The sequence below is a fragment of the Rhinolophus hipposideros genome (genome assembly GCF_964194185.1).
Source record: "Rhinolophus hipposideros genome assembly, chromosome: 6".
NCBI classification, from domain to species: domain Eukaryota; kingdom Metazoa; phylum Chordata; class Mammalia; order Chiroptera; family Rhinolophidae; genus Rhinolophus; species Rhinolophus hipposideros.
This window is the reverse complement of record NC_138052.1, coordinates 36813893-36837564: the sequence shown is the minus strand read 5'-3', so window position 1 is coordinate 36837564 and position 23672 is coordinate 36813893. Positions and strand designations below refer to the sequence as shown.

At 37.5% G+C, this 23672-nt stretch overlaps 2 protein-coding genes across 3 annotated transcripts in view; both read left to right on the top strand.

Moving 5' to 3' along the window:
- The window catches only part of CCDC148 (coiled-coil domain containing 148), a gene marked incomplete at its 3' end in the record, with an annotated part of 459403 nt that extends 458516 nt beyond the window's left edge, over positions 1–887 (top strand). Inside the window, exon 13 of the mRNA XM_081052570.1 lies at positions 770–887. Coding sequence (XP_080908696.1) covers positions 770–887 — 118 coding nt within the window. The remainder of the gene's footprint in view (positions 1–769) is intronic.
- ACVR1 (activin A receptor type 1) overlaps positions 770–23672 on the top strand; it is an 86327-nt gene continuing 63424 nt past the window's right edge. Inside the window, exons 1-2 of one of the 2 annotated variants that reach the window (XM_081052576.1) lie at positions 770–959; positions 19549–19622. In XM_081052576.1, coding sequence (XP_080908702.1) covers positions 19556–19622 — 67 coding nt within the window. In that variant the 5' untranslated portion in view covers positions 770–959; positions 19549–19555. Of the gene's footprint in view, positions 1077–19548; positions 19623–23672 lie in introns of both variants that reach the window. The other variant, XM_081052575.1, reaches the window with a different exon arrangement.

The window sequence follows — 23672 nt, the reverse complement described above, 5'->3', positions numbered from 1 at the left end:
AAAGTGCTGTTTTCCGAAAGGAGTTCTTCAGTGTTTTGTTGTCACTTAACTATTTGAATGGGAAAGTTTGGTTCTAATAACAATTTCCTCTTCCTTTGGCAAACGTTGATGTTTTTAAAGTCTTCCTAAAGGAAAAAGGAGTTTGGGTGGCTTTTTGTTTTTTTGTTAGTTATCTAGGGCCCCCTTCCCTTCCGTTGTGTGCTCTTTTTCCACCATTGTTTATGAGCCTTTGAACTAGATCTATCTACAACTGAGAATGGTGGCTGAAAATGGACCAAAACCAGATTATTTCTGGGTGGCAACATAAGAAACTGGTGACTCTGTTATATGGGGTGTTTTTAGGAGTGGCTGGGCTTCTGGAAGAGACTTTTGTTCCATATTGTCTAGTGCTTGAACTTTTTATTTTTTAACAAAGTACATACAACAATTCACATGCAAAGCCATTGGTTTTTTGTTTCTTTTTTAATGCTAGAGTAAATGGTATATGGGCTGTAAAGCAACTTGATTTTGAAATTTACCAGCTGCAGATCTTACTGGGTTTTGTGTCATTTGGAAAAAAAATATTTAAAGACCATTGAGGATATCTGATGCCGACATACGCAGCATGTCAGTGTTTTTCAACCCTTTCCATACTTGCTTCAATGGTAAATCGGCCTTAGCTTTGTGGTCCCAATTGAAAGGCTTGTCAAGTATGCACTTGCTTTAGCCAGTACATTTGCAACTACAGAATTTTCCTTTGCTTAGCTGGTGTTCTTCTTTTCCTCTGCAGCCCTGAGCTCCTTGTGAGCACCGTGTTGCCAGCACGGGAGCTACTGGAGAACTTCTCATTATTCCAGGAGACTCCAGGAACGCCTCTCCCACTCCCCGCTTCTCTGGTGAACGAGTGAGCAGAGCTCTGAACAGGAGCACACAACTTGAAGAACTGCTGGAAGATAGTATGACTCGGAGCCAGCTCTAAGGTAGCTGAGTCAGCTTTTCCCCAGGAGCTCTCACAGCAGCATTGCTGGAGCCAGCGGGAGAGCTGTTTCCACAAACCACCTCTTTTAATGCTCTTTGGCGAAGATCAGATCTACCCGGTAAATTCTTAGCCGCAATGATCATTTTGTTGGTTTATATGAAACCAGTGTAAGAAAGTTAGGACTCAGCCTAATTGTCCTTAGTTCTTGCATTGCCTTCAAGGTAGGCTTTTTTCAGTGGAGCTGCACAGTTTTTCTTTCACTTTGGCCAAATTGTTCACATGCTACCAACATTTCCCTATATATAAAACGCTGCTGCCATATTTTTCTCCTTACAGGGCCACTACTGCCCCCCCTCCCCCATTTTAAATAGACTTTATGTTTTAGAGCAGTTTTATGTTCACAGCAAAATTAAGCAGGAAGTACAGAGTTACCATATTCCTTGTTCTCATCCACACACGACCTCCCCCACTGTTAATGTCCCCCACCAGAGTGGTACATTTGTTACTGTAGATGACCCTACGTTGGTACATCATCCCAAAGCCCATAGTTTACGTTAGGGTTTATTCTTGGTGTTATATGTGCTATGGGTTTGGACAAATGTATAATGGCATGCATTCACCATTATAGTGTCATACAGAATACTTTTACTGTCTTAAATATCCTCTGTGCTCTGCCTGCTTCATAACCCCACCCCTACCCCCAATCCCTGGCAACCACTGATCTTTTCACTGTCTCCATATTTTTAAGTTTTCCGGAACTATATTTTCATAATATGCTTCCTGTGGAGTACTTTGAAATCTCTGTAAAGAAAGCTTGCCATCAGGATGGAATGCTGTTAAGTTTGTGTTAAACTATGGAGGTAATACAAATACCTACTTTAAACTAGAGTCTAAAATCTTTATGAGGGGTGCTAAATGTTGGTGTGTGTGGCTCTCTGAGTTAAATGTTGGGATTGCTCAGATATGATTTGAAACTTGTGTAGAGAGACAGAAGCAAGGAATTCAAGATTAAAGCCTGCTCGGGTCCATGCAGCCTCCTTAGGTTTGTCACTTTGGGGGAAGATATTTAGTAGCTGTAAGGTGCTTTCTTTTTTTAAAGGAAGTCCAATTTATTATTAAAAATTTTTTTCTTTATATAAAAGTTTATTTTTGATTACTTAATTCCAAGTAGTACAAAAAAATTCCAAGTAGTAGTATATATATATGATTAGATTTTCTTTATTCCTTCTCTCACCTGTAGCTAATAATTTGGAACACATACTTTTTCACATAGAGGTTTTTTAGTGTACAAAGTATGCATATTAATTATGTTTAAAAATTGATGGAACATGACTATACATTTTGTTTTACAACTTGCTTTTTCCTTCCACTTCTTATGTTGTGGATATTTTTTTCTTTTAAGCAGAGTTTTTTCCCTTTTAAGCAGAATCTCAGCTAAATAATGACTGCTTAGTGTTCCTTATATGGCTGTAACATAATAATAGCCAGTCCTTGAGTGAGAGGTTAGCCTATAATTTAAAGAGGGATGTGGGGGGAGACCTTTTACATTAGGGAAAGAACAAAAGTCATGACTGTTGACGTTAGGCTTTTAGTCATTAAGGGTGTGAGTTTTTATTTTCCAGGGCAGATGATGTACAGCTTTGGGCTGTTGCCGAGGTGTCAGTTATGTCAAATTTTCATCTTCTGGATGCCTGGAAGGAACTTCTTTGGCATTAGGCTGTGTTAATATATTAGCTTAGTTGTTAGTTTTGGCTACCATCCTTGGAGCATTTTGAAATACTTTTATGCCCATTTAAGGTGGCATGAGGTTGAATTAGTTTTAAGAGAAAGTAGTGAGTAATAGGGTTGGAATTAAGAGACTGACTTCATTTTGCATATATATTTATTTGAGGAAAGAAGAGGAGATGACAGTGTTAGTTAATTGCTAACCCTGTGATTCTGAAATGGTTAAAATTGTTTAGCTCCGTAGTTTTATAGGGTGGGTGACAGTGAGAATCACCAGAGAAGTTCTCAGATATTGGGGGTAGGGAATGAATATATTGATGTTACTTTATAAAATATTATTTTTTAGGACGGTAATATAACCGATGTTTATAAGATTAGAAAGGTATAACAGGGTGAAAAATAAATCTTCCTTCTCCCCTTGTCACCCAAGTGCCCAGTTACCCTTCCTAGAGGCAATCACTGTTACCAATTTCTTGTGTATTCTTTCAGAGGTTTTAAAGCATAAATAATACACCAGCACGCAACCTATAGATTAATGAATTTTTTTTTTACACAGATGGTAGTGATATATCCTGTTTTGTACCTTTTTTCATTGAAATAATACTTCTTGGAAGTTCTTCAATATTAATACTTTTTATATTATTTTCAATATTAATACTTCAGTATTAATACATTTTTTAAAAGATGGATGCCTAATATTCCACTGTAGAGATATGCTGTGATTTATTTAACCAGTATTTTCTTGATGGCCATATAGATCATTTTCAGTTTTATTATCATTAACTAGTCTGTAGGGAATAACCTTGTACATACATCATTTGAAACATGTCCGTGAGCATATCCATAGCATCCATTTCTAGTAGTGGAATGGCTGGGTCAAAGGGTCTGCACATTTTAATTTTGGTAGAAATTTATTGCCAAAGTACTCTGGTCATACAGCGTGCAAAGTTTTAGGTTTCACCAGCAATGGATGAGAGCATTGCTTCCTCACACCCTTGCCAATCACAGTATGGTTGCCAAACTGATAGGTTTTTTTTTTTTCTTTGCCAAATTGATAGGTTAAAAATGACAGTTCAATGTAGCTTTAATTTGCATTTTTCTTATTTTGATTGACACTGAGCACCTTTTCATAAATTTAAAGGTCATTCTGTTCCCTCCATGTTTGTGTTCCTTGTCTGTTTTCCTATTAGGTTCTTGATCTTTTTCATTGTCAGTTCATAGGTGTTCCTATGCATTAGCAAAATCAGTTCCCCACTCTTTATTCTCTTTGTGATATTTATATCTGTTATTTGTATAAAAATAATTATTTTCCTGTGCAGATTATTCAAAATTTGTATCCTTAAATTTACTAATTTATTCATTCAACAAATACTTATTGAATACCCAGGTACTAAGCACTTGTTCTAGGCACCAGGCTTTACAGTAGTAAAGAAAACAGATCCCAGTTCTTTTAAATTTTTTTTTATTGGGGAATATTGGGGAACAGTGTGTTTCTCCAGCGCCCATCAGCTCCAAGTCATTGTCCTTCACTCTAGTTGTGGAGGGCGCAGCGCTGTTCCAAGTCCAGTTGCCATTTTCAATCTTTAGTTGCAGGGGGCACAGCCCACTATCCCATGCGGGAATTGAACCTGCAACCTTGTTGAGAGCTTGCGCTCTAAACAACTGAGCCATCTGGCTGCACCTCCGGAAGTTCAGTGGCCCCTCATTGCTTTCTATCTAGTTGTGGAGGGCGCAGCTCACTGGCCCATGTGGGAATCGAACCGATAACCTTGTTGTTCAGAGCTCATACCCTAATCACCTGAGCAATCTGGCCGCCCCAATAGATCCCAGTTCTTGTTCCATGGAGCTTACGTTCTAGTGAAAGAAATAGTCAATAAAAAATGTTCAAAAATGTTTATAGAAATGAATATATAGTAAAAGTTTTTGTGGCTTCAGTATTTTATATCACAGGTGAAAGACGTTTTCCATTCCTAGAGTTAAAAGCCTATCTCATGGTTCCTTCTGGTGTCATGTGGTTCTTTTTTTAGATTTAAAAATTTGATCCACCTGGAATGTTAGTTATGAATCCAACTTCATTTTTCTTTAGGTGCTCTATTAATTAGGGTAAGGCTGTGTTGCTGTAACCAAGGGACCAAAATATGCTATGGCTCAAATGACATCGAAGTTGAGTTTTTCTTCACTTAACAGTCCCAGTGTGAGTGCATAGGGTCAGCAGAGCAGCTCATATCCACCAGTCATTGAGACTTAGGATCCTTCTGTCTCATTGCTCCCGTAATTGTCACTGTAGTTATCTGCATGGTCATAACTGGCTTTCTACCATATCTGAGTTCCCTCGGTGCGAAGGACAGAGGGGAAAGTCCAGGGCAGATGATCAGAAGTTGCACACGTCACTTCTACTTCCATTGGTGAGAACTTAGTTATGTGGGCATATCTAGCTGTCAGGGAGGGTAGAAGATGCAGTTTCTGCTGGTCAGTATGGAACCAGAAAGAAGCAAAGAGGGAGTTTTAGTAGAAAATTAGCAGTCTCTGTCATTGGCTAATCATGCCAGTTTCATTGAATAGTACCAACTTTTCTCTTTGATTTCTTTTGTATTATAAATTCCCATATACATTTTGATCTATTTCTGGGATATTGTTTAGTTTCATTGGTCTTTTTGCCTATGCGTGTACAAGGATCACACTGTTTTTTAACTCTTAGGGCTTACTATATTTTATCTTTTTGGTAGGGGTGGATCCATTTTACAGAATTTTTTTTTTTTTTTTACCTATATTCCATAACATTTAATTTGTGTGTGTATGTTTTTTAATTGGGGAAGGGGAACAGGACTTTATTGGGGAACAGTGTATACTTCCAGGACTTTTTTTCCAAGTCAAGTTGTCCTTTCAGTCGTAATTGTGGAGGGTGCCGTTCAGCTTCAAGTTGTTGTCCTTTCAGTCTTAGTTGTGGAGGGCTCAGCTCAGCTCAAGGTCCAGTTGCCATTGCTAGTTGCAGAGAGCACAGCCCACCATCTCTTGTGGGAGTCAAGGAATCGAAATGGCAACCTTGTGGTTGAGAGCCCACTGGCCCATGTGGGATTCGAACCGGCAGCCTTAGGAGTTAGGAGTGCGGAGCTCCAACCTCCTGCGCCATCGGGCTGGCCCCATTTTACAGAATTTTTATATTTAAGTTCCTTTTTACAGAGTTTTAAAGTTCTATTTCACAGAATTTTCATGTTTTGTATATGTAATTAAAAAATATATATGAAGTTTAAAGTAATCATATCCAGTCACCACTCCCTTCTCCTTAAGAAGAAAACCTGTTAATATTTTTGGAATTGGGTTAAATGTATAGATAAACTTTGTAAGGAAGGGTTCATTCACATCTTTATGTTAATATTTCTTATTTCATGATAATGGTACAGTGACAATCTTTCTATATCCTTAACCAGGGAAACTTGCATAATTGAAATAGGAGAGAGGGAGAACCAGGGTATCAAAAGATGCTGTTTATTTTAATGCTTGATTTCTGATTATGACTAAGTAACTGATGCCTATTACTCTCTTAAAAGTTAATAAACTTGGAACTCGAAAGAACAACTTTCCTGTTTGAAGGTGGAAAAAGTAGTTGATATTTCAGAAGTTTACTTCATAAGCTTGTTTGTAACACAAACCTGGACAATTTTTGCATATATACATGATACGGCAATGCTGTTTCTTTCTGTGTGTGTGTGTGTGTGTGTGTGTGTGTGTGTGTGTGTGTGTGTGTGTCTGCACCTTTTTTTAACAACACACAGTCTGCTTTCTTCTCTTTTACATTTTTATTGTAAAATAAAATACAGGTACAGATATTCACATTAAGTATACATAGGTAAGTTAATTACTATAATGTGAATATTTTTTTGTGACCACCACGCAGGTCAAGAGACAGAATATTAGCAACCTCCTAGCCCCTTTGAGTTGGCACATCTCGTGCCACGCATAGCCCCTCTCCCCTTGGAAGTAACCACTTTCCTGATTTCTATAGTAATTGCTTCATTGCCTTTATGTTTTTATCACCTGTGTGCGCGTGTCTAGCCACTGGACTTTAGTCTTGCACATATTTTTATGTCTTTTAAGTCTCTTAAACCGCAGGTTCCCCGTCCAGCTTTTCCCTTTCTTTACAGTTTATCTGTTGAAGAGCCCAGTCACTTGACCTCTAATTTTTCACTGGCTGGATTTAGTGATTGCAGCCTCGTGGTTCAAGTCAACTTTTTTTTTTTTTTTTTTTTTAGTAGGAAACGATATTTTAACACCACATTCTGGGCACCAGAAATGCTCACGGCTGCTGGGTGGATCATGGTTTGTAGATCTTTTGAAGGACAAAGGATAAATATATGCATAAAATACTTCATGGCTTCATACTGATACTTCCAATTCAAATTCAGTTTATTAGGTTCTTACTTAACCTTTTCTGTACTGCATCTGTATCTCCTTAATTCCACACGGAGAATTCTGGTTCTCTGAAATAGCAGGGGATCATAGGATTTGAGTATGCTGTAGTTACTCGTTGGCTTTCTTCCACATTATACACACAGTATTCTCAATACTGCCACAATCTTAACACTACACCACTAGTTGTGAATACAGAAAAGCAATACAAACAATTTCTTTTTGGTATTCTATCCCATTCTCCCTGCAATTTTCTTTTTTTTGGGGGGGTGGGGTGGGGGTTTGTTTATAATCGTTGAAGATTTAAACATTGATTAGCTTTTAGATGATATTTGGAGGAGGAATACTTAATTTTGTTAGGTGAGATGTTGGTTTTATAGTTATGTTTACAAAAAATCCTTACCTGTTGGAGAATTTGGGAGTGAAATGATGTGACATCTGGGATTCTTGTTAAAATATCCCAGGAGAAAATGGACAGAATAGAGGAAATAAGATTGCTTTTTTTTTGAAACTGAGTGGTAGGAGGTTTATTTTTGAAACTGGAGGTCAAAAATAGTTTATTATACCTTTTTCCTTTGTTTCTTTGTAACTTGAAATATGTATAATACATTTAAAAATAATTTTATAAATAGTTGAAATGACAAGGATTTTATGGTAGGGGAAGAAGGTACTAAGGAAGGAATAAATAGGGAGGAGGGAAACTTGTAAAAATTGCATTCTTAACATGGTGGTTCATTCTCAGCTTGGTGGCTCTGAAGTTAAGAAACTTGGTAACATTTTGAGTGAGAAGACAAGAAGGCTGAGATGTGGGGTCTGGAGGAAAGCCAAAATTTAAGGGATTAGTGATATAAGAGGAAACTGCCCTCCAAGGATGATGAGAAGGTCCAAATCATAAAGATAGAGACACTGGAGAGAGTGGAGCCTCTGAATCCCAGCCAGGGAAGAGCCCAGAGGTAGAAGGGGGTCATCAGCCCCATCATCCCACAGAGTGGAGGCATTCTCAGTATCACTCCAATTACTGCAGGGCTGGGAGATTCTTAGGCCTCATCTCAGCTCAATGAAATCAAAATCTCTGGGGGTGAAGCTTGGGAATCCCAGTTTTGAGAAAGCTCTTTTGTGAATCTGAAGAATAAGGTAAGGTCTACAAAGAGTTAGAACCTTAACAAGAGGTATTTTAGTGAAGGAGAAGATACAGAAGAGGGAGGCAGCTATGTATATTGGTGTTTGTAGAAAGTTTTCTGTGAAAGAATGAAGCGAGAGATGTGGGAGGACTTGGTACTGAGGGAGGTGGTGATTGTTTAAATAGTTGTTGCTTATAATGATATGACAGGTTTGCCTGTCAATGTGGAGAATGTGAATGGTCCCCATGCAAGATGGCTGAGTAGTCAGGCTTAGCGGCCATCCCCCACCCCCGAGAGAATTTGATGGTTTACAGAGTGCTTGGAAATCATCATCATGGATTAGGCATACTTATTATTATTATTATTTTCTTTTTTTGGTTGGTTGTCTTTTTAATAGAAATAAACAGAATTAAAAATTTTTAATTGAAGTATATTTCACACATAACATTGTATAAATCTAAAGTGTACAACGTATTGATTTGATACATTTATATGTTATTTTATGATTGTCATTATAGCAATAGTTAGCTTTTCTAGCACGTCACATAATTATCATTTCTTCTTTTTTTTTATTATTATTTTGAATTTTATATTAAAAGAGAGGCTTTTCAGTGCCTCTGCTTCTCGCGTTCTGATTGAGCCTGTGGCCCATGCCTGAGGAAGAAGGCATGGATGGGGTCTGGAGTGCTGACATAGGCACTTTTCTTAATTAGTGCTCCCCCGGTTCCTCTTCACATTCTCTGTTTTCTCTTTCTCAGTTTCCCTTTCTTCATGTTAAAATGGGACTCGTGTGTGGAACTTCCACAAGGGGTTGCCTGGTATGGGGTGATGTATTCCAGTTATTCGCTTTAGGACCGACTATTGGAAGGATTACCATATTTTCATGATTTCATAATCACAGTCTTCAGAGGTTGTAGAAAGAGGATTGAGGCGAGAATCCTGCTCCTTCTTTTGTCCTCTGCCTCAGGGTCTTTGTTTAGTTTTGTTTTTAATAACAGATCAGATTCATCGTTTTTACCTTCCAGGAGTTTCTACCTTTTGGGAGCATCATCTATTTCCTAAATTTCATTTCTTTCTCCCCACTTAGTAGAGCATATTTATTTTTACTTTTAACTCACCACGATTATTTAGGTCAGTGAGTGTTTTGGGTGGGATGGGTGGTTTTTAGGTTACATCTCTGTCTGGTCTCTTTCTACCAGGTTTGCAGAACCGCTCCCTGCCTCATCTCCCCATCTCCTCTTTGTTTTTTTGTTGTGGTTACTTCGATGCCGACCCATTCAACTTGTGTGTTGACGTTGTACATGGCTCATTTTCTTTCTCATGATTGTATTTATACTTTTGATGGATATATTTAAATGAACAGCTGTGCATTTGTTGAGTCATACCACAATTATCTGATTCTGCTTTAGCTGCTCGACTAGCAAAAGCATATTTCAAGCTAAGTTGTGAGAGAATTCCATTAATCACATTCTAGTGAGGGGAGGAGAGAGGAGAAAGACCACTATGAAAAGTCTTTTTAAAGATTAATGTTAATTAGTTATTCCATTATATTAGAGTAGATTGATTTGTTGGCTATTAAAGGTGTCACTTGGAGGAACTTTATAAAGGTGTAAATAGCTATAAAGGCTTAATGATAGCTTGGTAGGCCAAATGCCCTGAAATCATTGATGTGCAGATAAAGTTAGTAGCTAGTGCTGGCCTATTTAAATGGGTAAAGGGTCTTTAAAATTAGAGTTACTTTCTGTAAAGTCTAGTGTTTTCGATTCAACATTCCTTGAATTCATTGACTAAGTATTTTGTTTTAAGCCTTCTGAACAAATAACATGTGATACAGAAGATGTTACAACTTTCTTTTTATTCAAATGTATTAAATTTCTAATTGTAACCTCTGATTGCGTCTTTGGCTTCCATCAGCCAGATCTATTTTTCTCTTGACACCTCCGAAGGGTTCTTTCTGAAAGTTATTAATAGGCATGGAAGCATGGCTTTCCTAATAGCGTCAATAACTGTTAGAAGACTGGGGTGGAGTGAGATAATATGTCAATTTCTGACTTGAAGGAGCTGTATTTTCAAACTACAGAAGCTGTCTCAGAGGTCACTGGGGATGGTTCTGGGCAGATCAGCTGGTGTCTGCAACTAGAGATCCAAGCAGTCCTTTCCAAATGGGATATTGTCCACCAGGGAGTTGTCTGGTATACCCGGAGTCTGCCAGACGTCTTTTTGTTTGGCTGCTTCTCTTGGATGACACTCTTGAAAATTGAAATCCAAGTTACAAATGATATCTTTTAATTTATCTCAAATACCTGGTTGCTACTATATTAAATTGAGGACATAAAGGGTTCCTCCCTGCCCCGCCCCTAGTCATTTTCTTGCCAGGCTGTATACAATTCCTTAAACCTCCCCTCCTCTCCCTACCCAAACCAAAGTGTAGCATAGACTAAGAAGTTGAAATTAATATGTTTTCATTTACATTGAGTGCCTAGTATGTGCCAGGCATGGGGCTATAGCCATGCGCTAGGCAGAGTTCTTTTATGCAGTTTATATTTTGGTGCATAGAGGAAGAAGGGGTTGGGGGAGAGGGAAACATAAAAATCAACAAACTAATAAGTAAATGACAAATTTTACACAGTGTTAAGTGCTATGAAGAAGCTATAGTAGGGTAATATACACGGGAGAGGGTGGGAAGGTCTGAGGCAGGAATGGGCTTGAATGTGGGGATGGAGTGTAGATGAAAAGGAAAGCTCTGGTTAGGCTGCTGGGTGAAGGGTGCTTTTTCTCACCTCCACAGAAATATGCTCTGGTGTCTCCTATTTGAGAGGATGAAGGGACCTCCCTTGTGCTGACATCCCTTTCATTTTATTCACTCCCCCTTCAAATTATGATAGGTTAACCATATGAGCCTTAGAATTGGGACAATTATGTAAGGTGGTAGGTGCCTAACACACCATTTGTCTGGCAATGGGAGAGATAGAAAGGTCTGTATTGTTTGGTGAAAAGAGAAACTTCAGGCATAGTTAGAAATGAAACAGAGAGGGCTGAGACCGCTTCTAACTAAGTATTTAGGAGGAAGTGGGATTTGAAATGGTCTCCTCAGTTACGTATATCAGAGTTTTGTGGAGGGTGTGGTGGGGAATAACAGGCTCCTTCCTACCAGTAGGTTAAAAAGAAATTGTTCCAGTCACAGTTTGTATCCTGGAGGGTAAGGAGTTAGCCCTGAGCTGCTGAGGCAGATATAACAAAACAGCTGGGAGATGATGGGATCCTATCTGTTGAAACAAAGCAGGGGAGCCATGGCTATTTGATACAGAGGGAATGAAGTGGAAAATGAGGGACGGTTTCCATGTGGTCAAGCATGTCGAAATAAAACCTTGTCTTAAGATACCAGTAAGGCATGGAGTGGGTGATCAAAACATTAGAGTCTCAGAAGCTTAGCATAGTTATTATCTATATGTCTAGTAGGGTGTAGCAAAGTCAATTTCATTCTGTAGACAAAGTAAATTTACTAGGGATTCGTAGTTCTTACAGGGTAGCCTAACTTAAACCTTTCACTTATTTTCATTCAGTTAAGCCTGATCTCTCTCACCAGCCCTTGTTACAGATTAATTTCTTCTTTTTCCCTCCTTTCCAAACCATATCTTGGGTCCATCTGTCACAGCTGTAATGTTTGTAGTGTAACTCTTTCAGTCAAAACCCTTTCTTTCCTGAAATCATCTGTAATTATTTCCTCTAACTACAGGATGAACTGATCCAGGGGCTGGGTTTCAGTTCTATAGGACTTGTCCAAGAAGCTATTTGTATTCATCTATCATGAAAGATCAAATTACATGCTAATATTCTGAAAGTCACACCCACTAGAGACCCTCTAATAGCAGTGAAGTCTATATAAAACCAAGCCCTGGCAACTTGCACATTGCCAGTTCAGATAGAGTGTGGTGTGAAAAATATTTCACAGGTCATTTGTGGACTGGAGAAAAGACCCTGAATTGACTTATATGGTGTGATGACTTTCGGTTAGCCTTTCTTTGCAGCCATAACTGACAGCCCATGTCACTTATCACCCCTCCTAAGGCCCAGGTACTTTGGAGCAAGTTGCACTTGTGTTATCTCTCTGCGTGTTGAGCATAGAAGAGACATAACTGTTCTCACATAATGGCTGAGTTTTGCCCCATTTGGAGGTGGTGGTTGTTAAGTATACCTTCCCTCAAAGTTTTATGTCTAGAATTTGTCTAACTTTGCCCCCAAATGTTGCAGGCTTACATTAATTTCTGTTTTTATTATTATTTTTAATTAAAATTTGTTGGAGTGACAATTGTTAGTAAAGTTACATAGATTTCAGGTGCACAATTCTGCAATACATCATCTATATATCACGTTCTGTATTCACCACCCAGAGTCAGTTCTCTTTCCATCACCATATATTTTATCCCCTTTACCCTCATCTACCACCCCCCTCTGTTTTTATTTTGAGATGTAAGTAAGTTAAAAGAGAACTGAAAAGTGGAGATGCGGAATGGGAAATAGAAATCACTTGATGTATTGTAAAGGCAGCTTGTTTTCTTTTTTTTCCACGTCAAGATCTTTTTTTTCGGGGGCAAATAATCTGAGGTTACAGAATATATGAAATTAGTTTTAAGTTTAGAAAAATGGAAAGAGGGCATGATTGAAAGGTGGCCCAAATAACCATGAGTAAAGATTGTTTCCTGAGAGCAAAATCAAGATGGTTAAAGCGCAGAATATGTTGAGGCTTGTATAAAATGTTAAGGATGACAACAGCAGACAAAAGCAGCTAAACGATGACTGACCAGTTTAATGAAAGTTTTGAGAATGGTGGCTGGTTAAGACCTGAACTCGGGTTTGATGACCTTGGTTTTGACCTTGCATCCTTGAGCAAGTTACTTCTACCTACCCTCTGAAAATCTACCCACTGAAAATTTTATAGATTTTCTTATCTGTAAAATGGGATTAATAGGAGTATTTATTTTAGAGTGTTTGTGAGAGAGATTGAATGAGGTAATATATAGATGGTCTCTAAGCACAGTTCCTGGCTGGTTAGTAAGTACCACTGCTGTTATTGTTAGGGTGGTAATGATGTAATTTTGACAGATAACTAAGAGAAAGCAGAATTACTCTAATTCTTTTTCTGCTTTGCCTCTACCTTTTATGTTAAGGAGAATGAGTTTGTTGGTGTTTTTTTTCCCCCCTTTATTGAAGGCCTAGCATGGACTGTATAAAGAGATACAAGGAAAAAAACTGTTCTGGAAGAGTATTGACAACCCCTTCCAGTGGAAAATAATGACTTCATGTGGATGGTGTGATTCAAAATAGGGATAAGTGAAATGTACAAGCTGCTTTTTAAGATTCTTTCTGACTTGGAGATTATTAGAAGTTGAATTGAGAAGAGTATCAAGAAAGTCCCTACTGAACAAGTGTAGGTACTAAGTATTTATAAATTATATGTTGAACAAATGGGCAAACCATATTAAGTTTAGGTCACTAGGCTAGACAAGTGAACACTTGGTGGAATTTAATGATGGGAAAGAGTATTACAGTTCATCTTACAACTTTCCCTTCATCTTCAGTATTATGGATAACAAATTGTATGCTGTTCATAAATCTAGGTTTTAGAAATATCCTTCATTCTTATAGTAGTTGTTAACTAGATTGCTTAATATTAGCTCTAAAAGTTGACTATAGAAGTATATTATTCTGTGACCAATATCAAAATGCTTTGTGATTTTTTTGGGGTAATGTATTACAGGGTATTTGTGACTTTATCCAGCTGTAAAATTGTGATGAGCAAAAGAAGTGTCAAACTTGGTCTCAAGCCCACACATGTTAGAAATTGAGCTAAATGATAGCTCCTTAACTGGATATCAGTCTGACCTATAAATGGAGTTTGAAAAGTACCATGGGATTTGGAAAGCAGTTCTGTTCTGGCCTGGTGATATGCCTGTTTTTGGCAGAATATCCTGGGAATATTCTAGCTCCTAAGAGAGTAGTCCTAAGACATTGTCAGAGATGGTACTGATTTAAAGAGGGTGTCTTAGTTAAGTCAGGAGGTCCTTGTGTCTGGGGTATTTAGATCACTTACCGTGGTAGAGGGCCTTATCCCAAAACAGAAAGGAGATGGTATATACTGGAGGTAAAGATTCATACTCAGAACTCTTCAGATAATATTCTGTATTCACCAGTAGCCTATGACTTTTGAGTTAGGAATTTTGGCCTTAGAACATTACATAAGGATTTAGTCTTAAAGGAGGTGAGCAGTTGAGTATCTTCTTTTCACAGGTTTATGCCTCATTTTAAAAATATTTAGTTGTGTCCATAAAATACTATCCCACATTAAAAAAAAAAAAAATCTAATGCCTTCTTCCTTGACCATAGATTTTGTTGACTTCCTTGATCTCCTAATGAGATTTCTAAACCTGTGTACCAGTTTTGTCAGGTATCGGGTAAATGGTCAGCCTAAAATATCTGGTACCATCTGATTAACTAGTATGGTAGAAGGACTGGTCATATGAGGAGTAAAGCCGTGGTTCTCAAAGTGTAGTCAAAATCCCCTGGAGTTTCCATGACTTTCTCAGGGGTCCCATGAGGTCCACTTTCTTCCAATGACATGTATGCTTAAGGCTGGATTTTACTACATATGCTTCAACCAACACAACATGTTTTAATAGACTGAATGTAGAATCATATGTGAGAATCCAGTTGCTTTCTACTAACCCAGACAAAGAAATTAGTAAAATTGCAAAACAGTGCCACTTTTCTCACTATATATTTTTGGCGAAAATATTGTTTTTTTTTTAAAAATAATTTATAAAAAAAAACATAAGGTAGTGTTAAAAATAAGACTATTTTTTAAAATTCTCCTTTTAATTTCTAATGGAATCAGTGTTGATGGATATAGCCGACATAGACAAGCTCCTTAGGGGACTCAGTGATTTTCAAGAGTATAAAAAGATTCTGAGATCAAAACGTTTGAAAACCACTGGAGTAAGGTATCCCTGAACTATTGAATTATTGCCACTCTTTTTTTCCACTACCTTCTTTTTGCCAACCCACATCTAAAACTCTTTAGCCAAAAATACTTGAGAGGAAGGGAATTGAAAATTTACTTTTAAAAACAATATTTTCTTTTTAGTATATTTTAAAGTTAGAAATAGATCCTTAGGGCATCACGTTTGGAGGCTAGCATATTGATTTTTTTTTTAAATAATTAAAATGTGATGAGGTTATTTATTCCACAACATTCTCCTTTCTACATTCCTTTCCCCCTTTCCTTTTGGAAGCACCATTTTTAACAGCGGAATTAAATGGTCAGCAGAGACACTCCAGAAACTGAACTAAAAGGTAACCAGTAAGTGATGCTAATGTTTTTTTCTTGAAAAATGTTTGGCAGATTTTGAGTTATCTGTCTATGAACAGTAGATTAGCTAGGGGGACTGAATTTATAACTTTTTTTTACTGTGTTTTTTTATTTATGAGATGAAATAAATGTTTTAATTTTGGACAGTTGTAATCTGTTGAAAGGTATTTTGGGACATGGGCTTTTGTTGGCTTTGTAACAGGAAAAAGTGTCAGTGGTGATTGTCTTTTAGATTTTGTATTAAATAATGAAAGGATTCTTGATTTTGAAACTTGAGGCTTGTGAACTGCTAACTTTCACGATTATGTGCACTAAGTTCTGCAGATTAAAGTCACAGAGATTGTAAATGTTTTAAGCCTGCCGTTTCTTTGCAAGTGTGTATGTGTTTGTGTGTAGGATAGCTAATTCTTTAGAATTTAAACTTAAATTAGGCTGATTAATTCAGGGAAAATACAAATTCAACAAGTATTAAATGTGTACCTACTTGGCTCTGGTAGTAATGAATAGACTATAGATTTTGCTACCGTGGAGTTTACAGTCTTGTGAGGCAAGAACATGTTCACACGCACACAGGTATGGATATGTAATTATTAACTATAATAAGTGTTATGAATGAAAATTAACAAAGTGGTATATGAGAGTATAATGAGGACATAATGAGGGTTTAGCCAAGCTTCTTGAAGGAAGGGACATTTAAATTGGGACTTGAAAGATGAGTAGGAATCTGCCAGGTTGGGTCCTCAAAGAAGCGGCCCAGTCAGGTGGAGCATGGTGGATTTACGGGGCCTGACTAGGCAGGAGGCTGGCTGCTTGCCATGTCGGGAGAATGGGGTGGTGAGGGGCCTTCACAGCAATGATTACAGAGAGGTGAGAAGGCTCACTAGGGGCTTATCATGTCTTACTGAGGTTCTGACCCTAGCCTAACTCTCCAACCTTCTTGGCTTTTCTCTTCTTTCTTTATTAACTCTTTTCTCTAGGCTCACCGTGTTCTAGCCTGGTGTTTTTCCTTTTCTCTCCTGAATATGGCTTAAGTCCTGAGGACACACCATGCTTGCCCGGGCTACAGGGCCTCCGTGGAAACGAAGAAGCTGTGCCTTTTTTCTTAAATGCTGCCTTTCTCTACCCCCCCCACCCCCCCCCCCCCACACATGCACGCAAACACGCACACGTGCACATGTGTCATCTTTTTGCTAGTACCTCCTAGTCATGTTTCTGGTTCCTATTTAGATATGACCTCCCCAGGGAAGCTCCTTTACTCTCTAGGAAATCTCAAGTTGTTTTGTTAGCAGTCTTATTTAAACGTGTTTTTTTTCTAACATTTAATTCAGTTTTTAATTATGAAATTTTTTTGATGATCATTTGATTACCATCATAGACAGTAAGCTCAATGGTAATAAGAACCATGTTTGCATATTTTATTTTAAGTTTCTAATGTTTAATACATGGTGCTTTCTCAGTGGTTGTGGAAGGAAGGAAGGAAGGCCTGGAATTCAAAGATAAGACTGAGATAGTCCAGTAGTTTTTAAAGGCTTTTAATCACATATCCCATCTGTTAAAAAGTTTTTTGAGCATGCACCCTCAGTATATTTGTTGGTTAAAAGTTCTATATAAAATAAAAAAAACTATTATAAAACATACATAAAATAGAAATTTTAAAAAGATTAAAGATGAAATATTTAAGGCATTACTAATGGCAATGACATCTTATTGATGGCAATCTCAGGTCATTCAGGATAATGTTTATTGTTTTGATACTGGATGCAGATCACTTTTTCAAGTAGTTTTTAAATTTAAACTTGGGGAGCCTTCTTCATGTCACATTCAACTGCATGTTAATTGCTTTTTTTCTACCGTGTTTTCCCGAAAATAAGACCTAGCCGGACAATCAGCTCTAATGTGTCTTTTGGAGCAAACATTAATGTAAGACCTGGTATTTTATTATATTATATTAGATAAGACCCGGTCTTATTTTACTATTATTTTATTTTACTAATTATTTACTATTATTTTATTTTACTAATTTTTAGGTCTTATTTTCGGGGAAACATGGTATTCCTCACTTTAATAGAATATTCAGCCGGTAGTTTCTTTAATGGTTTTAGAACACTTGCAGTTTGGTGAGGGCTCGTTTCATTATAACTGGCCAATACAACCTGTAATTCCACTTAAATGGATCCTCAAAAGCATAGTACATGGCTGCACTCTCTAAGCAAAACGTGTCCACCCTTTCACATTATGTAACTCTTCCTGAAAGATACCTCTTCTACTGGGCTGTCATAAGGAACTGAGACAGGGACAAAGTAAACTCTCAAGTCATTTATTGCTCTATTAGATTAAAACATTTTTTGTAAGACAAAAGGTTTTTGTATATTCATCCCATAAGTCAATGAATTGTCTTGCATGACCTTTGGATGCATGTACCCCTTTTGGGGACAAGTAGGCTAGTTCTAGGGACTGAGATAGATAATTGATTCCAACTGGTGTTAGACCAGTGCTGGGGGGTTGAAATCACTGCTGATGCAGAAATGTTTCACTAAGTGTTTTCCTTTTGAGCTAGATCATGAATGACAGGAGGAAGCAATTGGGTAGGAGAGGGATAGAGGAGGAGGCTCAGAGCATTAGAAGCAGAGGGCATCAATGGTATGTTCAGTTGAAAAGCACAGAGATGAGATGGTATTGGCAGAACTCGCATCTGGTTGTCACGGCCTTGGGGACTAAGATGAGGCAGTGTGTATGTCACAGATAATAACAACAACAATAAAGGCAGTTTCACGTTCTTTTAAAAATATAAAAGGAAGGTACATAAAAAATCTCCTTTATCTCCCTTCCTCATCTTGATAGTAGAGAAGGGATAGGCTGAAATACAATTATGAGCAAATTGAAATGACAGGTGGTAAGATAGGATGGGGGTGTGGGGAATGAACAGTCAGACCACCAACCTCAAAATTTGATTTTAAGAAGATGAGTCAGAAGGTATCCACTCCCAACTGCTTAGATAGCAATGGGCTTTTGCTCTTTGCTTTGAAGCTGTAAGAGTAAGATAGCACACCAACCTATTCATTAAAGAATCATACCAGTTTTCTTTTTTCTTTTACCATGTAGAAAATCACAACTGGGCACAGGTTTAATTTTTAAAAGTTATTTCTTGTAATAAAGAATTAGTATAACCAAACTGTCATATTCCTGAAATATTTTAGGATTTCTCAAATGGGAAAGTTCTCTGTTGTAGTCCTTTGACTCAGAAAATTGAGCTTCTGCCCATGTAGTTTTAGGTCAATATCAACTTGAACTTTTTATTAGGTATCTTGTTTTCTCTGTTATAGTTTCATCTCCGTATTACAAATTTACATGATTTCTTCCTATCCTTTGTTAAATTTGAGGATAATGTAAGAATGCATTGCTTTGCCATACACGAGGGATATGTTGTAGGGTGGTTTGTTGTTGTTGTTCCTTTTGGGCTTGTGATGAAGTAGGGTGCTCTATCTCCAATCCTTTTAAGTGAGAAGTAAGGCTCCAACATAGTAATTTGGCTTGAATGATTCACTCACTTAATCTTTAATATCATGTTAGAACAATCTATTCATGCTCCTCGGAGTTTTTAACTTAGTGCCAATTTTGCATTCAACAGGATAAGATAAAATCCAAACCTGAAATCCTTTGGGATTGCCTAGCCTTATAGCTGAGAATTTTTCATGTCCCTATTGAGTTCTTTGTGAGAGGCTAGACTCAGAGAAAGTCACCTTAGGGTGATCACCAGCTGGAGGTACATCTGATTAGGTCCGTGAGATGATTTGTTTAGATCCATGTAAAGGGTATATGTTTAAATATACTAAGAAATAAAGCAGCATATGTGAGGGGGATTTGTAAGAAAGGCCTTGAATGGCAGTTTGAAGATGGTATGCTTAATTTAACTTGTCATCTTGCAGTTAGATTTTTTTGTCTTACTTGCATCTCTTTTTTTCCCTCCACAGTTGTACGATGGTAGATGGAGTGATGATTCTTCCTGTGCTAATGATGATTGCTTTTCCTTCCCCTAGTATGGAAGGTAAGTGACTCACAGATATTTGGGGTAGGATAAGTGTACAGTCATGTGCCACATAATGATATTTTGGTCAAGGACAGACAGCATATACGATGGTGGTTCCCTAAGATAATCATGGAGCTGAACAATTCCTCTCTTGGTGGTGATGTCATAGCACAATACATTACTCACGTGTTTGTGGTGATGGGGGATAAAAACCTACTGCACTGCTGGTTGCATAAAAGTATAGCACTTACAATTACGGACAGTACGTGATTCTTGGTAATGATAACAAGCCATGACTATGTTACTGGCTTATGTATTTACTATACTTTTAATCATTATTTTGTGTATACTCTTTTTACTTAAAAAAATAGTTTTCTGTAAAACTGTATGCTTGTTACACTGACAGCAGCCTCACACATGTCCTGTTTACTGCGACTCTTGATTGAATCATTTTCTCTTGTCCTTGATTTACTCTTGTGTTGTTTTATACAGCAACGTAGTGTACAGGCTTGTAGGCTAGGAGCAAATAGGCTACGCCATCTAGCCTAGATGTATACAGTAGGCTATGCTGTTTAGGTTTGCGTAAGCGCACTCTGTGATGTTCGCACAATGATGAAATCCCTTAAAGATGCATTCCTCAGAACATATCCCATCCTTAAGTGGCACGTGATTGTACTGTGTATTGTTTGATTTGCTGTAAACAAATTTGTTCTGAATCCTATCAGACTTAACACTCTTTTCCTCTTCTCCCCTTGATTAAGAATATTTTTAAGCCGTTTTTTAGGTTCACAGCAAAACTGGGAGTCAAGTACAGAGATTTCTCATACCCTTCCTCCCCCCATGCATAGCCTCCTCCATTATCAACAGTTTCCCACTAAAGTGGTACATTTGTTATAATTGATGAACCTACATTGACAAATCATAATCGCCCAAAGTCCATAGTTTACATTAGGGTTCACTCTTGGTGTTGTACATTCTGTGGGTTTGGACAGATATATAATGACATATGTCCACCATTATAATACCATACAGTGTATTTCATTGCACTAGAAATTTTCTGTATCCTTTTCCCTGCCACTCTTAATCACTAGCAACCACAGATTTTTCACTGCCTCCATAGTTTTGCCTTTTTCAGAATGTTATATCCTTAGAATCGTATATTGTGCAGTCTTTTCAGAGGGCTTCTTTCACTTATTGATATGCATTTAAAGTTCTTCGATATGTTTTCATGGCTTCATAACTCATTTCTTCTTAGCACTGAATAATATTCCATTGTCCTGTGTACCACTGTTGACCTACTGAAGGACATCTAAGTTGCTTCCAGGTTTTGGAAATGACGAATAAAGTTGCTATAAACATTCATGTGCAGGTTTTTTTGTGGACATAGTTTTCAGCTCCTTTGGGTAAACACCAAGGATTGTGATTGCTAGATTGTGTGGTGGAATATGTTTAGTTTTGTAAGAAACTGCCAAACTGTCTTCCAAAGTGGCTGCACCATTATGCATTCCCACTAGCAACGAATGCAGTACCTGCTGCTCGACATCCCTGCCAGCGTTTGGTGTTGTCAGTGTTCTGGATTTTGGCCATTACCATAGGTGTGTGGTGCTGACTTGTTTTAATTTGCATTTCCCTGATGGCATATGATGTGGAGCATCTTTTCATAGGCTTATTCACCATCTGTATATCTTTTTCGGTGAGGTGTCTGTTAAGATCTTTGGCTCATTTTTTAATCAGATTGTTTCCTTATTTTTGAGTTTTTTGTATATGTTGGATAACAGCCCTTTATCAGATGTGTCTTTTGCATATATTTTCTCCCATCCTGTAACTTGTCTTTTCATTCTCTTGACATTGTCTTTCACAGAGCAATTTTTAATTTTAACGAAGTCTACCTTATTATTTCTTTCATGGACTGTGCCTCTAATAAGTTATTGCTCTACCCAAGGTCATCTAGGTTTTCTCCTATGTTAACTAATAATGTTACATTATGTGGTATTACATAACAGGGCTTACATCAAGTTTCTATTGGACAGTGCTGCTACAAATCAATTTAGTATCTGTAGTGCAGATTCTGCTCTAAGTAATGTTGTTAAAAGCATTTCAGTGATATTGTAGTGATTTTAATTAGTGTCAAGAGGATATGAAAGAAAGATCCTGCGTGGCCAGTTTAAAGGAATTGGAGGTGTTTTAACCAGAAGAGAGGTTCGGTACTAGGTTGAAAGAATTAATAAGAAGAAAGGGGCTGGAAAGATTTGATGGGTTAAGAATAGTTGTCAGCTGGGGGATATGAACACCCCCGCAAGGGACATTTTACTATGTCTGGAGACATAACAGGCAAGTTTCTAGAATTTTTCATCCTTTTAATTGCTAAACACTATGACCCCTATAAAAAAAAAATCTAAGGAATATCGTGGAATGAATTACCTCCAAATTCCATGACTTTTTCTAGGTACAATATCAGTTCTGTGTGGTATTAAGCAGACACATTTGCCATTAAACACCCTCAAAATACTCCTCCTTGCTTTGAACAGACTTATCCCATCGTTCTTGCCACTTTCTGAAGCAATTATGGAAGTCCTCTTTCGTGAGTGTCTTTAGTTGTGCTGTTGTGGCTGCCTCGATGTCCTGAATTGATTCAAAATGTTTACTCTTTCAAGGTCATTTTGACTTTGGGGAGAGCTGGAAGCTGTATGGTGCCAGATCCGGTGAATAAGGTGGATGAGGACACACTGTAATGTTTTATTTGACAGAAATTGCTGTATATCAGAAGTGATAATGTAACACGGAGTGTTGTCATGACGGAGGATGATTTACAGCACACTTTAAAACGCACCTTCTCTCAACCGTAGCTCACACCCGACTGATTGCACTGAACAAGTTGAAACTTGTCGCACATGGTTACTAAGGTTCGCTGTGCTGCTTCCCTTATTGAAGATCCCTGCTTTTCTGTTGGATGACACTCAGCAATAACATTCATTTTGTGATCAACACCTCAAAACTGGTTGGATGAAATCAGTTAGTTTGGCTAAAATGGAAATGGATTGCCACTGAGGTTTTGCTATTTAATATGCCACCACCACTACAGAGTTTACAAGTAAGGGACAGTTGCAATAGCTTTAGTTGCAATAGCTTTTTTTTTTTTTTTTTAATATATGTACACTATCCAGTGAGTCCTACAACCTAGCGTGCTCTAATCATAATAGCAGTTGCCTTAGTCGTATCTTCCCTCCATGACTCAACTGCTTGTTAACTGTCAATAGCATATTCTCTGAAAATACTCTATTTGTGTATATTTACTAGGAATTAAATAAAACACACACAAAAAACCACTGAGAACCCCTAATTGTAATATACTCAACGTTAGTCATAAAGCAAATGTTAAGTACAAAATTCTTAACCAAAAGAGGTGAAAAATGGGGCAGAAAAATGAAATCTTTATACAAGCTCTATAGATTATCAAGTTCATCACTTTAGACTACCAGGTTTAAAAGGAAATAGACCAATATTTGATGTTTGCAGAGCAGCTAGGCACCTTATTAGTTGTGCTTCAGTGAAGCTAGATGGCATTCTTGGCATAAAGTCAGAGATTTTGTTCTAATATCTTGTTTTGGTTAGTAAGTATACTCTTCTTAGTCTGCAAAAAAAAAAAAAAAAGAAAAATTTTAATGTTTTTCCCCCGTTGTCTTCCAATTACTCCCAAAAGTTTCTTAAATATTGACAAGAAGTAGTGTTAACACTTAAACAATAGGTCCCAAACAGTGATTTTGGTAGAGTTTGGCTACTATGAATTACTTTAGAACATTTTCCAACTTTCGTGGTATCCTAAATGCTCTGGGGCAAAAAACAACCAAATAATTTTGGAAAACACTGATTACTGTAACAGCCTTTTGATGATTATAGGTAATATTTTTGGACTGGTTAATATGTGCCAAATGTTCAGCTAACTGCTGTATTTATATGTATTATTTACCATAATCCTCATGATTACCTTAATGAGATAGATTTTTGGAGATGTGCTTTTGAATTGGTTACAATTCTTGCTTAAGGTTACACAGCCAACGAACGTTACGA